The 16,568-nt window shown below is 45.7% G+C and overlaps 1 protein-coding gene across 10 annotated transcripts in view; it reads left to right on the top strand.

Moving 5' to 3' along the window:
- The window catches only part of TMEM241 (transmembrane protein 241), a 48,263-nt gene that overhangs the window by 683 nt on the left and 31,012 nt on the right, over positions 1 to 16,568 (top strand). For 4 of the 10 annotated variants that reach the window (XM_036416938.2, XM_045573913.1, XM_036416936.2 and 1 more), the window contains exons 1-2: positions 8,521 to 8,659; positions 12,866 to 12,912. In XM_036416938.2, the coding sequence (XP_036272831.1) occupies positions 8,588 to 8,659; positions 12,866 to 12,912 (119 nt within the window). In that variant the 5' untranslated portion in view covers positions 8,521 to 8,587. Of the gene's footprint in view, positions 1 to 8,346; positions 8,426 to 8,520; positions 8,660 to 12,865; positions 12,913 to 16,568 lie in introns of those variants that run through there. The other 6 variants (XR_006740204.1, XR_006740203.1, XM_036416935.2 and 3 more) reach the window with 4 other exon arrangements.

The raw sequence follows: 16,568 nt of genomic DNA, 5'->3' as shown, positions 1-16,568 counted from the left end.
GTCCTAACCTTGTTTCCAGTAGCATAACCCTTGCCTCCTTCCCACTCCAGTCAGAACGGGGCAAAGCTACCTATAACAATAAAAGCATAATATGCTAATTAGACCAGTCAGCCAAACAACCTCCGGAAGTCCTTCAGCAGAAGCCAGGGCAGTGTGGCAGAGGCAGAGGTGGTTAGGGGCATCATTGTCCCATATGACATTAGGGGCAATCAGGCAGGTAGGCAGAGTGCTTAGGGGCGATCAGGCAGGCAGGCCGGCCAGTGGTTAGGAGCCAGCAGTCCCTTATTGCGAGAAGGGATGTCCGACTGCCAGTTTAGGCCCCATCCTGGTTTGCAAGAGGGTGCAGGCTGGGCTGAAGGACTGTCTCCCTCACCCCCGTGCATCGGGTCTCTAGTAGCCATATAATAAGATACAGACTTGTGCTTGGCAAATGTTTATATTTGTGAATGTGTAGGGGAATTGTATTCCACTTAGTGTTTAAAGGATTAAAGTCAGTGTTCAAAGGTATAGATAGTTGAGGACAAATGGTTGCAACCAGAAATTAAATGGAGCTCTCACTTCTGGATAAGAAAGGAATAGGAGAGAGGATTAACCAAGAGAAGTTATTGTTTGTTTTGTGTGTTTTTTGTCATATATATTTTAAACTTAATTTCCTACTATAGTTGACACACAATATTACATTAAAATACAAGAGTGATTAGACATTTACAGACCTTATGAAGTGTCTCCTGTGATAATCCTGGTATCCATCTGACAGCAGACATATTTATTACAATAGTAGAGGCTCACGCACTGATAAGGTCCCTAGTGGCTTCCAGCTTCCCACTGGGGCCTCCCCCATTCCCCCAGCCAGCTCCACCCCCTGATCAAACTCCCAAACAACTCTTGGCCAAGGGGACAATTGCATATTATGCTTTTATTATATAGGACTAGAGGCCCTGTGCACGAAATTTATGCGGGGGGGGGGGCCCTCAGCCCACCCTGCCCCCTCTCACAGCCCGGGAGCCCTCGGGATTGTCTACTGATGGCTTAGGCCCACTCCCGTCAGTAGGGCTCCTGCAGGAGGCAGTCTGGCTGATCAGGGGAAGGTGCTGCCCCCATCACCCCACTGCTGCAGCCACTGGTGGCTGCCACAGCCACCAAGGTGTTTTCATCAACACAGACTCTAGTCCCTTCACCATGAAAAAATGACAACTTTCTTTCTGCATTTTCAAGATGTCTCTTTCATACTATATGCCATTTCTTTCTTTTTGTTTATCCTCACCTGAGGATATTTTTCCATTGATTTTTAGAGAACATGGAAGAGAAAGGGAAAGACGAGAGAAACATGCCCTGGCCAGGGAGGAACCTGCAACCTAGGTACATGCCCTTGACCAGGATCAAACCCGGACCCTGCAGTCAGCAGGCCAAGGCTCTATCCACTGAGCCAAACCGGCTAGGGCAGGATATGACATTTCTTAGCCCCTCCAGCAGTGGACCTTCGTTTTTTCCTCCAGGAGTGAGGTGGAAAACCCTAGATCACCTTCTTGGATTCTTAAAACCCAAGTTACCAAGAACACTGTGAGTGGCGTACAGGAGCTTAGCCAATGAGTGGCCAGAAATGGTGTTTCCTCTGCAGCTCAACTACAGAGGCGGGACTGCGAGCGAGGGCCTGCCCTCAGCCACAAACAGGCCCTCTTCCTTTCCGTCCTCTCCTCCTCCTCCTCCCCCTCCCCTTCCCTCTAAAAAGCAGTGAAAAATATCCTCTGGTGAGTATTAAAAAACAAAACAAACAGAATAACAGGCCTCCTCCTTGGAGATGCTGAATATATAGGCCTGAAAGAGAGGATTCTTGGCTCTGTGAAGATCCCTACGTGAATTTTATTAACACTATTTGGGAAATTAGCCTAAGCCACATCCATGATTCAAGCTTGTACTTTTCTGTGTTCCAGGAAAAAATCAAATGATCTCTTGTTTTATTGTGTCAAGACAAAATTTTGCATTTGTTAAATACATAATTCTTATTCAAATACATAATAGCAGATGCAAAAGTTCTCTTTAACTCTGTGAAGGGACTGTCAGGATGACAATGCTATTCAGAAAAGATTTCCAAAGATGAAAGCCTTAAGTAAAACTGCTAAATTAGAAATAATCTGGCTAATGTCCTATAGGACAATAAAACCATCACTTTTTGAATTGGTGACAGAAATTAGTTACGTCTTTAAAAGCCTAAAAATTCTTTTCATCTTCTCACTTTGCTGATCATTATATGTAACTTTCCAGGGCTGTAAAATGTCAAAATAAACGGAACTTATTTAATTGTAAATAGTGTGTCAGAATTATGTGTCTCATAGAAAAGGAAATGATCATTCTGTGGCCTCTAATGCCCCAATTATACTGAAAGGACTTGCTGTCAACGTTTTACTTGGGCCTGCGCTCAGCTGCGGAAGCTGTGGGCTGGCCCCTCTGTCCCCCAGATGCCCTCCACAGCCGGGGTGTCATCACGGTGATGAAGCAGAGGCCCTTTGTCACTGTAGTGATGAAGCAAGCATTCCAACAGGCTGCTCATGATGCCCACTCTCAGCGACAGCCCCCCCCCCCCCCCCCCCCCCCCCCCCCCCCCCCCCCCCCCCCCCCGTCCTCCCAGGACTGGGGGACTTCGGCGAGGCTGAGGGGACTGGGCACTGCCATCTTGTGGCTATGGGCACCGTCATCTTTGTGACAGAGTGACAGTTCATTTGCATATTACCCTTTTATTAGCTGGGATTACTGACTATGCCATACTTTATATCCCATGACTGTTTTTATAACGTGGAGCCTCCAAGTACCAAGTTGTAAATAAGCCGAGAGTTTCTAGAGGTTACTAGGGTGGAATGGTACACATGTGCGTTAGTCAGGTTCATATGAGACTTGACAGTTCTGGACTCTATGTCAATCGTGGCCATTTAAAAATAACATCTATCTTGTTTTGCTTCCTTTACGGAAAAATGTTTTTTTAATGTGATGGTTTTTATTGAGGTGTACTCTAAATGCAATGTGTACCGATCTTTAAGGGTTTCGTTTGTTGAGTTTTTGACAATTGTATGGACAAGATGTAGGACATTTCCATCACCCAAATAGTTCTTTGTGCCCCTCCCAGTAACATAACTTTTAAACATGAGTTTCAATAGCACTGGAAGTGAAAAGAACGGCACAATATTTTTTTAAATTGTTATATTACTCTAATTGACTATAAAGGATAAATAAAAAGAGAACATTTTAATAAAATATATGTGCCCTAGCCGGTTTGGCTCAGTGGATAGAATGTCGTCCAGCGGACTGAAAGGTCCCGGATTCAATTCTGTCCAAGGGTACATGCCTGGGCTGTGGGCTTGATCCGCAGTAGCGGGCATGCAGGTGGTGTCCGATCAGTGATTCTCTCATCATGTCTCTCTCTCTCTCTCTCCCCCCCTCCCTTCTCCCCTCTCCCTTCTCCCCTCTCCCCTCTCCTTCCCTTTCTGAAATCAATAAAGATATATTATAAATAAATAAATAAATAAATAAATAAAATACATGTGTTAGGTTCCACCTATATGGGGTATCTAAAGTAGTCAGACTCTTAGAAAATAGAATGGTGGTGTCAGGGGCTGGCGGAAGTTGGGAGAGAATTGGATATAGCTTTTCTGTTCAGTGAGATACCAAATTCTAGAAACCTTATGCATAGCAGTGTGCATATAGTTAAAACTATTGTGCCATACAATATGATGTGGCTAAAACGGTAAATTATATACTATTTTTAATACAACATATATATGTATATATAAAACCCTAAGCAACCAGTCAACTGTTTGACCGGTCTCTGTGACACGCACTGACCACCAAGGGGCAAGCGTTCAATGCAAAAGCTGCCCCTGGTGGTCAGAGTGCTCCCACAGTGGGAGCCCTGCTCAGCTGACGGAAGGGTGCCAGATGCTGGGCTCATGGCTGGCGATCGCCGCTTCGGCAGCACGAGGCTCTTCCAGGGCAGCGCTGTGGAGCAGCGGCAGCTGCAGGTGCAGCAGGGCTGGGATGAGCAGTGGCACAGCGCCCTCCCTGGTGGCCTGCTGCTTCGGGCACTATTATTATACATCCCTAAGGGATATTGGACTGCTGAGGGATTGGCCCGTTCCCTGCAACTGGCAGTTCAACATCCTCTGAGGGGTCCTGGATTGCAAGAGGGTACAGGCCAGGCTGAGGGTCCCCCCTTGTGCACGAATCCATGCACCGGGCCTCTAGTAAAATATAAATTTGAATATGTAAATATGTCTGAGTAGATTTTTTTTCATTTGGTTTGCTTGGGATTTGTTGTCCCTACTGTATCTGAGGATTCATGCCTTACATTAGTTCTGGAGGAAAATGTCTCTCACATTCTCAATATCCTCTTTTTATGGAACTATTATTAAATGATCTTATTCTATCTTTTATGACACTTAATACTTTTTCATACTTTCTATATCTTTGTTTTGTGCTGTGTGCTTTTTATTGAAGCAAACATTCATACCACAAAAACACAGCAAAGTAGTAAGTATACAGCTGACGTGGATATTACAAACTGAGTAATCGTGAAACCAGCATTCCCTTCAGGAAAGAGACTAGGACCAACACTCCATTAATAATGCCCCCTCCAGTTACAGCTACCCTCGAGGGTAGTTCTTGTCCTCTTTACCTTAGTCTTGAGGTAGATGTTATCGATGGGATGTTTTTGCTAGGGGCTCTGTTGTTGTTGATGTTTTAATAGCAGTTTTGTTGAGATATAATTCACACACTCTGTAACTCAGTAAGTACAATTCAGTGATTTTTAGTATCTTCACTAAAGTGTGCAACCCTCAAGACAATCAGTTTTAGAACATTTCATCTCCCCATAAAGAAACCCATGCCCCTGGCCAATCCCGCTCCATTCCCCTCACCCTCTCCTCCCAGCCCCAGGAAACCACATTCTATCCTCCGTCTTTAGATTCGCCTATTCTGGATATTTCATATAAATGGAATCACACAACATGTGGTTTTTGTTACTGCTTCTTTCACATAGCATTTGAGTTACCTTTTGTAGATGGTATAAGAGAGAGGTCTAACTTCAGTGGAGATCAGCACTGTTTGTGGAAAAGTGCTATTCTTTGCTCATCAGATTGTCTTGACACCTTGGTCAAAAATCAATAGGTCATAAATGCGAGGATTCACTTCTGGATCTCAATTCTACTCTATTGATCTGTGGCATATCCCTCTTTTACAATCTGGATAAAGATTTTGACTGCCAGAGCTTTGTAGTAATCTGTGAACTTAAGAACTATAATATGAGTCATTTAAGTTTGTTCTTATTTTGGCTCTCATTTGTCTCTTGAATTTCCATGTGAGTTATAGGATCGGCTTGTTAATGTCTACAGAAAAACTACTCGAATTTTGAAGTTTTGTGTTGAACTTGTAGATCAAGTTGGGAAATATTGACATCTAAATAATATTAAGTGTGCCAGTCTATGAGCATGAATATTTTTTCATTCATTTTGGTCTTCTTCAATAGCGTTTTGTAGTTTTCAGAGTATAAATTTTGCACTTACTTTGCTAAATTTATTACTAAGTGTTTTCTATTTGATGCTATTTTAATTGAATTGTTTCCTTAATTTCATTTTCATATTGTTCATTGCAAGTGTATCGACATACAATTGTTTTTTTTGTGGATCAGTCTTATATTTTGCAATCTTGCTGAACTCATTTATTACTTCTAATAGTTTTTCTTTAGTGTGTTCTTTAGGATTTTTCTATACTCAAAATCTTGTCACCTGTGATATAATTTTTATCTCTTTTGCAATCTGGATGCCTTAAAAACATTTTTTTTTTTTGCCTTAATGTCTTGTTAGAAATTCCAATACAATTCTATATAATAAAAGGCTAATATGCAAATCAACTGAATGGCAAAAGAACCAATTGCTGTGATGCACACTGACCACCAGGAGGCAAACGCATAACACAGCTGTCCCCTGGTGGTCAGTGCACTCCTACAGGGGGAACATCACTCAGCTAGAATCTGGGCTCACGGCTGGCTATCCCAGGGGAGGTGATGGGAGCCTCCCTGCCTCTGCCACAGTGCTAAGGATGTTGGAATGATGGCTTAGGCCTGCACAGGGAGCCGGTGTATGCCATCAGTCGGACATCCCCCAAGGGTTCCCAGACTGCGAGAGGGCACAGGCCGGGCTGAGGGGCCCCTGCTACCCTGAGAGCATGAATTTGTGCCCCAGGCCTCTGGTGTTTAATAAAATGACAAGAATAGTTATCCTTCTCTTGTTTAGGAACCTTAAGGAGGAAAGCAATGTCTTTCATTGATAAGTATAATGCTACTGTAAGGTTTTCATGAATGCCTTTTATTAAGTTGTGGAAGTTGCCTTCCATCCTGGTTTTTAAAAAAACCTTCTTTTTAGATCACGGAAGGGTGTCACATTTTGTCAAGTGCCTTATCTGATTCTATTGAGATGATGATGTGGTTTTTGCCCTTTGTTTTATTGATAACGGTGTATTATATTAATTGCTTTTTGGATGTTAAACCAACCTTGCATTCCTGGGATAACTCACACTTGGTCATGTGTCTGGATTTTTTGTTTGTTTGTTTGTTTGTTTGTTTGAGGTTAAACCTTCTTTATTTTTCTCCCTCATTATATATCCGAATTCCACTCACTAGTGTTTTGTTGAGGATTTTTGTATTTATATTCATAAAAATTTTGATTTTTAAAAATCTATTTTGAAGAGGAACTTAGGGAATTACAAAAAGTATACAGCTGCTTCTGCCATATTTTGAAAATTCTCCATATTTGCTGTCAAAAAATCATCATTAAAATAGATTTGTGAGGGGAAAAAACTCACAAGGTATTTTTAATGCAAGCTTCTCTTCTTTTAAAAATATATTTTTATTGAATTTTAGGGAGAGAGAGGTAGAAACATTGATAAAAGGGAAACATTGATAGGCTGCCTCCTGCATATCCCCTCCTGTGGACCGAGAGAGAGATAGAAACATCCATGATGAGAGAGAATCATTGATTGGCTGCCTGCTGCATGCCCCCAACTGGGAATCGAGCCTGCAACCCGGGCATGTGCCCTTCACCAGAATCGAACCTGGTACTCTTCAGTCCACAGGTCGACGCTATGTCTGCTGAGCCAAACCAGCTAGGGCTAAGTAGTTAAATCTTTTCATATGTATAGGATATCTGCTTCAGTCTCATTTATAGCAGCTTATTGTTTGTCAATGTAAGGCCTGATGAATTTATTTTGATTCAGTCTTAGTTTAGTTTGCTTTGTAGAAGGAAAAAAAATACAATTTGGGAAAAATCATTCCCTCTGGCAAGATTTGTATCGCCTTTGCTACAAATGTTACCTTCTGTTTACAAGGTTCTTAACTGTGCTGGCTGTTGTTTGTTTGTTTGTTTGTTTTTTGCTTGTTAAGCAAATTCTGCCAAACAAAATAAGTGATGAAGCAATAACCAGGAAATAATAAGGCTTGAATTGAATTTGTTCACCTACTTAAAGAGCTCAGGGAAATCTCAGGAAATCAAATTAAACATTGGTTTAAATCAAATTCAATTGGTCAGAAATTTTCTTTATAAGGACAAGTTAGCTCTGAAATAGGTTTTCTAAATAATATCAAGAGGAAATAACTTCTTAGTTTATTTGTCTTTTATGTAGAGACAATGCATCCAGTAGGTACTTAAATGCCATAGTTTGACACACAACGTTAACCAGGGAATGCGAGTAAAAGGAAGAGAGTTTGTGGTGTGTGTGGTATTTCTAAAACCTGCACGTTCCTGCATGTGGTGAGCATGCACCTGACACAGTCCATCCCCACGTGGCCCAGTGAGGTCCATTTCCACCCTAGAACCTGGGAGCAGGGCTCTGGGTGTGAAAATCCACTTTTGGAAGAATTTCTTATGTAAATCTCAACACAAACCTCCCCCTCAGCCCATCTTCTTTAAAAAAAAAATTATCGTTGTTGGCTTTTTTGTGTTGTTTAAAAATAACAAACTCAACAGAGAAAATTGGGAAAATTCAATAAACCACGAACATTTTAGCCCCACCATGTCGAGGCGGCTATAGGCATTTTCCTTTACTTCTTATTTTATATTTTTGTGAATACTCTCCAGAGGATTTTCCCCCCCATTGAGAGTGGAAGGGAGGGGCAGGTGCAGAGATACCTACGTGAGGGAGACACATGGACTGGTGCCCCCTCCACTCACCTTGACTGGGGCCAGGGGTCCAGCCTGCAACTGAGGTGCCTGCCCTTGACCTCTTCACCTCTGACCTCTAACCACTGAGCCACACCCACTAGGGTCACTTTCCACTTTTTCACTCTTGTCCGCTCTTTCTCTGCAGGTGGTCGCAGCCCCACCTCAGCTGACCTGGTTTCTCCTGCGAGGTCACTCCGCCCGCTGGCTCCGCGGTGCCCACTTGAGTGAGCCACATCCTTGGGGGGGGGGGGGGACCTGGCCCTTTAAGAGCCAAGGGGGTGGTCCCCGGGGGGCGGTCCCCGCGCTGATTGGCGGAGCTGGAGCCACGTGGCGTCCAGCTCTCGGCCTTGGGGCCATCGGGTCGCTGGCGGGGCCGCCTCCCCCCCATGAGCGCGCGGAGGGGCCTGGCGGGCCTCGCCTTCTGCGCCTGCTTCCTGGCGGCCCACCTCACCAACAAGGTGAGCGCGAGGCCGGGCCGCCCGCCGCCGGCCCCTCCGGGCGGGATGGGGCGCCGCTGGGCGGCGAGGCCGGGCCTGCCCGCCGCCGGCCCCTCCGGGCGGGATGGGGCGCCGCTGGGCGGGCTCCTCAGGCCAGACTGGGGCACGCCCGCCCGGCGGGACTGCGGACCCTGCAGCGGTGTGGAGGGCGGGTTGGGCGCTCTCCGGGGAGAGGGGTGGCCCCAGCCCGGGAGGAGGAGGAGAACCGGGGACCCGCCGCCTGAGCCCTAAGCCCGCCCGGCGGAACCCGCCTCCCGGGCCTCTGGGAAGAGACATCCGCCCCGGCTCCCGCCTCGACCCCAGGCCAGTTTCTAAAGAGAGGGGCCGTCCCTGGTCCTTCCGGCGCGGCATTCTCTTCTAAAGGAAATGCCATTAGGCTGGAGTCCTGGCAGGACCCCTGTGGACGCAGAGGCAGGAAGGCGGTACCTTTTCTGTTTGTGGGCGGGGAACATGCAGGGAAGGGTGGCCCTGGGGCTCGGCCCCCCAATATAGGGCCTCTACTGCCCCCTCTGCACACCCCAAAGCCCCTCCTGCTCTCTGGAAAAGAACCATTAACCAGCAGCGTTTTCCTTTTCCATTGATTTCAGAGGGAGAGATGGGAACATCATTGATGAGAGAGCAGCCTCCTCTAATCATGATCGATCGGTGGCCTCCTGCACGCCCTGGGGCTGGAGCCGCAGCCAGGCATGTGCCCCAACCGGGAATGGAACCCTGACCTTTTGATTCCTAGGTCGATGTTCACCCACCAAGCCACACCAGCTGGGCTCGATGGATATACTGATGATGTTACACTTTAACACAGAATGACCTTCCTTTAATTTCTATGTAATCAGAAATATAGAAGGGACAGAGTAACAGGTCTTCACCATAGCCCACAAGTCACGGCCTTGGTTAAGTATCCAGCCTGCGGACAGTGTTTCGTTCGCTGACATTCAGACCCTCTGGATGTACTCCTGCGGTGGTGGCATTGTTTTTGTATTTATTGGGGCACCACAGCATTTTATTTTATTTTTTTCATCACAGCATTTTATAACTTATGTAATAAAGACCGAGTACCTTCTACACGTGCAGCGCCTCGAGGTGCTATGTAAAAGTAACCCAGATATTCGTGTCCCCAAGAATATCTACTCTGAGTACCGTGTTTCCCCGAAAATAAGACCTAGCGCAGCTTTGGGAGAAAAAATTAATATAAGACCCTGTCTTATTTTCGGGGAAACGGTAATAGCGACCAACCAGCCAGAGACAGCGCTCTGTGTTTCTCATGCTGGTCTGGTGCTTTGGGGAGTGTTGGGAGCTGGATGGAGAGTAGAAGAACAGCAGAAGGCAGAGGGGAGGCGAGACGCATAAAGAGGAGGGAGGAGGTGAAATCAAGAATGACGGAGATGCCCTGGCTGGTGTGGCTTAGTGATTGAGCATTGTCCCATGTAGGTCGTTGGTTTGATTCCCATCAGGCACATGCCCGGGTTACGGGCTCAATCCCCAGCAGGGTCATGCAGATGGCAGCCCATCGATGTTTCTCTTTCACATCTATGTTTCTCTCCCTTCCTCTCTAAAATCAATAAAAACATTCTTTTAAAAGAAGAGTTGTGCCGAAACCGGTTTGGCTCAACGGATAGAGTGTCGGACTGCGGACTGAAAGGTCCCGGGTTCGATTCCGGTCAAGGGCATGTACATTGGTTGTGGGCATGTCCCCAGTAGGGGGTGTGCAAGAGGCAGCTGATCGATGATTCTCTCTCATCGATGTTTCTAACTCTCTATCCCTCTCTCTTCCTCTCTGAAAAAAAAACCAAAACCAATAATATATATATATATATATATATATATATATTTTTTTTTTTTATTTTTTTTTTATTTTTTTTTTATTTTTTTTTTTTTAAAGAGTTGTGGTGAGCAGGTAGAGGTGGGAGAGATGGTTGGGACTTAGTAACGCTCAGGCAATGCTACTGTTTCTTCTCAGCCAGGGTGCTTCCCTGTGGCTGCCCAGGCGAGTGGGAAAGGGGTGGGCACCCCCTGGGCGTGTGCTTCTGCATCCAGTCTGTCAGAGGAATTCTCTTTAATAGTGAAGTCCTTCTGTGTGGACAGGAGAGGACCTTTTCTTCAGGTTTTTAGAACACTCTATGCTAATTACTTTGTTGTCATATTTTTCCGTAGTTTTCTTCTCAAACTGTTTCCCTCTCTGTTTGTCTAAAGGAAGTTCATTAAGAAAGTCTTGCCCGTTTCATTCCTTAGTCTCATTACTGTTAAAAGGGTGGTGAGCCCACCAGTTTGGCTCATTGTTTAGTGCTTTGGTCCATGAACTGAAGGGCGGCAGGTTTGACTCAAGGGCGTGTACCTCAGTTGCAGGCTCTATCCCAGGCCCTGGTCTAGGGTGTGTGCAGGAGGTAACCAGTCAGTATGTCTCTCACATCTGTGCTCCTCTATCTCTCTCTCTCTCTCTCTCTCTCTCTCTCTCTCTCTCTCTCTCTCTCTCTCTCCTCCCCCCCCCCTCCTCCTCCTCCTCCTCCTCCTTCTCCTTCTCCCTTCCACTCTGTCTAAAAATAAATGGAAAAAAATATCCTTGGGTGAGGATGAACAGAAAAATCCTATATAATAAAAGCCCAATATGCAAACTGACCCAACTGGAGAATGATGTGCACTGACCATGGGGTGGGGGGGTGGAGAGGTGGGGGGGGGCAGGTGCTCAACTCAGGGCTCTCCCGCCTCCACGGCAGTGCTAAGGAGCAGCAAGCTGAGCGGAAGGAGCAGTGAGCAGGCAAGTGGTAAGGAGCAAGGGGTCCCAGACATCCCCCGAGGGGCCTGGATGGCTAGAGGGCGCAGGCCAGGCTGAGGGACTCCCCCCCCCCCCGACCCCCCACCCTCATCACTGTGCACAGAATTTCGTGCATGAGGCCTCTAGTAAATAAATGGAAGTGTGGTTGATGTTTGTTCAGTTTGGACAGCAGGTGCTGTTGCTGCCTGGCCTGGCCGGCCTGGTGAGGGTGGCACACTCCGCCATCCTGCAGGAGGTCCAGCAATAGCCGGCCTGGGCCCAGGCAGCCACCTGTCCTTCCCCTCACAGGTGTTAGCCCTTCCGTCTGGAGGCAAAGTCCACATCCGTCCTCCTTGCAAAGGCCCCCAAATTGATCCTGTTCCCTTGAGAAGCTCTTACTACTCCTCTTCCAAATAGGCCTCTGTCTGAGCAACACTTTGCTGACAGGAGAGGCAGCCTTTGCTCAGAGATTTCCTTGTCTCCTCACTGTTCTTGCTGGAGGTGAAGTGGGAGCTGCAGCGTTCTCTGTCTCCCCCTGGATCGAGGACAAAGCCCAGCACACATTAAACTAAGCAAATATTTGTTATCTGCACGAGGGTTGTAAGGGAGATGCAGGATATGGCCCAGATATTCTCACAATCCTTTCTCTGTGTCTGTTTTAGAATGGAAATATCGGGAAAGTGGGAGGGGCATGGAATTTTGGGAGTAAATAGACAAGAGAAGAGTGAAGGTCATTCCTAATGAACAGTGCACAGGCGGGAGCCAGAATGATGACATTTAGGAACTCACACAGGCAGTTATATGCAGGCTGCTCCACGGGGACCGAACACCCTTCTCTTCCATTTTTCAGAGTGTGCGAGGAATCAGTAGCGTCCTTCCTAAAGCCCTTTAGTAGGATTAGGCTTTTTAATAATTCTTAAAATGTTTAATAGAAGAAGTAGCAAAAGATATCCATAAGGACACCTTTTGGTAAATGGTGTCCTTATGGATATCTTTCCATAAGGAAAGTTATGGAAAGATATCCATACCCATTCATAAAGTGCTATCAATCCGATTGAAAGACAATAGAAATATAAGGTGACCTTAGCTGAGCTGGTTTTTAAAAAACCGCTTAAACCCTTCTGAGTCCAGGAAGACCTGGCAGCCATCCCTGCATCAGACCCCGCTGCTGCCCCTTCGTCCCCATGAGGCGGTCAGGCTGCTGGGGACTGGGGAGGCAGGCAGGCCCGCTGTCTAGAGCAGGGCTTGGCAGGTGTTTCTGTTTTGTTGTGTTCTTGTCCTATGTGTGATTGTGGGGGGGGAGGGATGGGAATAATGAGTGTTCTTTGGTTTCTTTGCTAGAGATTTCTGGATTATGTGGTTTCTTTCAATTCTCTATCATTTGAAAACGCCCATTAACCTGGTATTTGTTTTTTCAGTACGTCCTGTCTGTCTTGAAATTCACCTGCCCTACATTGTTCCAAGGGTGAGTATTGCTATGCTCTTCATACACATTTGTATGAAATGTTCTATCAGGATCATCATCAAGTCTTCTTTAAAATATAAATTTAAAAGTATTTTTAATTAAATGTATTGCGCTGACCTTGGTTATTAAAATTATATAGTTTTCAAGCTCATGATTTTATAATACACTAGAGGCCTGGGGCACGAATTCATGCACAGGTGAGGTCCCTCTGGGTGGCCTGCAGGGACTGGGCTGAAACAGTCCAACACGCCTGCAGCTCCTGCCTGCCACTCCAACTCATCCCGGCCCCACGGTGCCTGCTCGTGCCCAATCAGTCCCAATCGGGAGACTCACCAGCCATGAGCCGTGCATCTGGCGCCCTCCCAAGGGGAGTGGCCTGCAGGATTGGGCTGAAACTGGCTGTCTGATATCCTCTGAGGAGTCCAAGAGGGTACAGGCCTGGCTGAGGGACCCCACCAGTGCACCATTGGGCCGGAGAGGGACCGTGGAAGGGCTCCAGAACGTGTCCAGCCCATCTTGCTCAGTCCTCATTAGCCAGACCCCAGCAGCAAGCTAACCTACCAGTCGGAGCATCTGCCCTCTGGTGGTCAGTGCACATCATAGTGAGCTGTTGGGCAACATTAGCATATCATTAGCATATTGCATTTTGGTTCTGCCATTCGGTCTATTTGCATATTACCCTTTTATTATATATGCATTGTGTGTTCACCATTCAAAGTCAAATCTCCTGTCACCAAGTACTGACCTTCTTTACCTTTTATCTTTAAAACATTTTTAATAACTGTATAGAATTTTCACCAAATAGATACACTGTAATTTATTTAACTATTCTATTAATGGTCATTTCATATGTGTCCCAGTTGCATGGTATAATACAGCAGAGTTATCAGACTTTTTTTTATATTTAACTTTGCCAAATTTCCAATTATTTTGTTGGCATAGTTTCATACCTACAATTAGAAATTTGGGTTAAAGAATATGAACATCGTTAGTATTTTTTTTGAGTGTTAACAAAATCTTTTCCAAAAATGGTTTACCAATTTATATCATCAGCAGGCTGTACATGAAAGTTTTTGTATTATTATACTAGAACCATGACTATTTTTTTCTTCTTTTCTGATTTCATGAGCCAAAATTGGTATCACATTGTTTTATCATTTCTTAAATTATTCATCAAGTTGGACAGTTTTCTTACATTTATTACTCATCTTTTTTTCCCCCAGTGAATTGTCTATATTTGCCGTTTACATTTTTATTTTTACAAGGGATTTTTAAATTTTTCTTAGCGGTTTAATGAAACCCTCATATTTTAAGGATGCCGACCACTTGTCCATTATGTTTATTGGATTTATTTATTTTTATTTTATTTTATTTAAAAAATATATTTTATTGATTTTTTACAGAAAGGAAGGGAGAGGGATAGAGAGGTAGAAATATCAATGAGAGAAAAACATTGACCAGCAGCCTCTTGCACACCCCCTACAGGGGATGTCCCTGCAACCAATGTACATGCCCTTGACCAGAATCGAACCTGGGACCCTTCAGTCTGCAGACGGATGCTCTATCCACTAAGCCAAACTGGTTTCGGCTGGATTTTTTTATTTTTATTTTTATTTTTGCAATTTTATTTTGTTTTCTGCCTTTTTATTTTGGTGAACAGAACAATGAACAACCAACCGACCCACCCGGGTAGGCCTACCATTTATTATGTTTTATTTATAACTCTTTCTTTGCCTTTGGGAGAGAGAGAAAAACATTGATCAGTGCCCTCCCCCCATGTGCCCCAACCAGGGATCGAACCCCCAACCTAGGCATATGCCCTGACCAGGAATTGAACTGGTGACCTTTTGGTGCAAGGGATGGTGCTCAACCACTGCACCCGCTTCCAGGGCTGAGATTATTTTCTTGGGGTTTATTTTTAAGTCTTATCTTGGCAATACATTTCCTTTTCTTAGCTTTTCCAGTTACAGTTGACATAAAATATTTGTTCAGGTGTACAAATATAGTGAATAGACGTAACTTATGAATCAATCACCCTGATAAACCTAATACAGGGTATATTACTGAGTGCTTCTTTGTTAACTTTTATGGGAAAGGGCTACGCTAAATTGTTTTAGTTATTTTAGCATTTAGATATGTGGTAGAGCCCTTCATCATTATTCTTCTTTTTTTGTGTTACACAAATGCAAATAAAAAAGCAAGGCTCGCCGAAACCTGTTTGGCTCAGTGGATAGAGCACATGTGTCAAACACAAGGCCCGCGGGCCAAATCCGTCCCGCCAGGCCTTGCAATGTGGCCTGCACTGCACTGTCATCACTGTACTCCGCTGCGTTTCCATCACAATGACAGTTTATGACTGTTCAGTATACCATTCGGCCCGCGATTTAGGCTGGATTTTAGATTTTGGCCCCTTCTCTCATTGAGTTTGACACCCCTAGGATAGAGCATCGGCCTGTGGACTGAAGAGTCCCAGATTCGATTCCGGTCAAGGGCATGTACATTGGTTGTGGGCATATCCCCTGTAGGGGGTTGACTGGACCGGCAGGGGAGGACAGTTGGGGGTCACCAGGCCAGCAAGGGAGGGCAGTTGGGGGTGATTGGGTTGGCAGGGGAGCAGTTAGACATTTATCAGGCTGTCAAGGGAGAGTGATTAGGGGGTGATCAGGCTGGCAGGCAGGCGAGTGGTTGGGAGCCAGCAGTCCCAGATTGTGAGCGTCAGCCCCCTGGTGATCAGTGTGCATCATAGCGACTGGTTGTAATGGTTGCTTAAGCTTTTATTTATATAGATTTTTACTGATTTCAGAGAGCAAGGGAGAGGGAGAGAGACATAACACATCAATGATGAGAGTGAATCATTGATTGGCTATTCCCACACACCCCCTACTGGGGATTGAGTCTGAAACCCCAGGCCTGTGCTCTGACCTGGAATTGAACCTGTGACCTCCTGGTTTGTAGGTCGACACTCAACCATGGAATCACAGCAGCTGGGCTTGACCATTTTTAAAGCAAGCGAGTAGCATGTTGAAGTTTGCATTGCAGAGTAAATCCTTTGGCTTCAAGGGAGAGACTGGATGGGGCCCACAGCCCTGGACGGGAGACTGGTGCTGGGGTTCAGGTGGGAGGCCGTGAGAGTCTGAGGAGGCAGAGGCGTAAGGATGGAAGGAGGGCTTCTGACGTGGGAACTGTTATGAGGACAAATCAGTAGGATTTTGCAAGTAAATGAGGGAGGTGAGGATGGAGGAAGGGCTAGGACGGCATCTAGCCTTCTGGTTCGCTGATTAGGGGGAGTGGGAAGGTGGCCAGGTGAAGGTGGGAGTGCAGGGAGTGTTTTGGACGTGTTGTACGTGGGAGCTTGTGGGTTTGGGGTGAGAAGGCGCCTGGGAATCGTCAGTGCAGAGGAATGGGGACGCAGGTAGCTGTGGGGAGTTGTAGGGCAGGTCTAGGAAGGAGAGCCCAGGGTCAGCTCGTGGGTTCCAGGGAATAAGTGGAAGCTGGGAAGGATGTGAGCATTGGAGTGGTAATCGGAGAGACAGGGAGGGGAAGGCCAGAAGGGTGGATGTGTGTATTTGTGTCAACAGATCTTCCTTTCGGGGCGATAGCTTTTGAGACCGGTAGGTTAAATTCAGACTGGGAAAATATAAATAAAAAATTTAAAA

Source organism: Pipistrellus kuhlii, unplaced genomic scaffold (genome assembly GCF_014108245.1).
Source record: "Pipistrellus kuhlii isolate mPipKuh1 unplaced genomic scaffold, mPipKuh1.p scaffold_m20_p_57, whole genome shotgun sequence".
NCBI classification, from domain to species: Eukaryota; Metazoa; Chordata; class Mammalia; order Chiroptera; family Vespertilionidae; genus Pipistrellus; species Pipistrellus kuhlii.
This window is presented reverse-complemented; position numbering and strand designations above follow the sequence as displayed.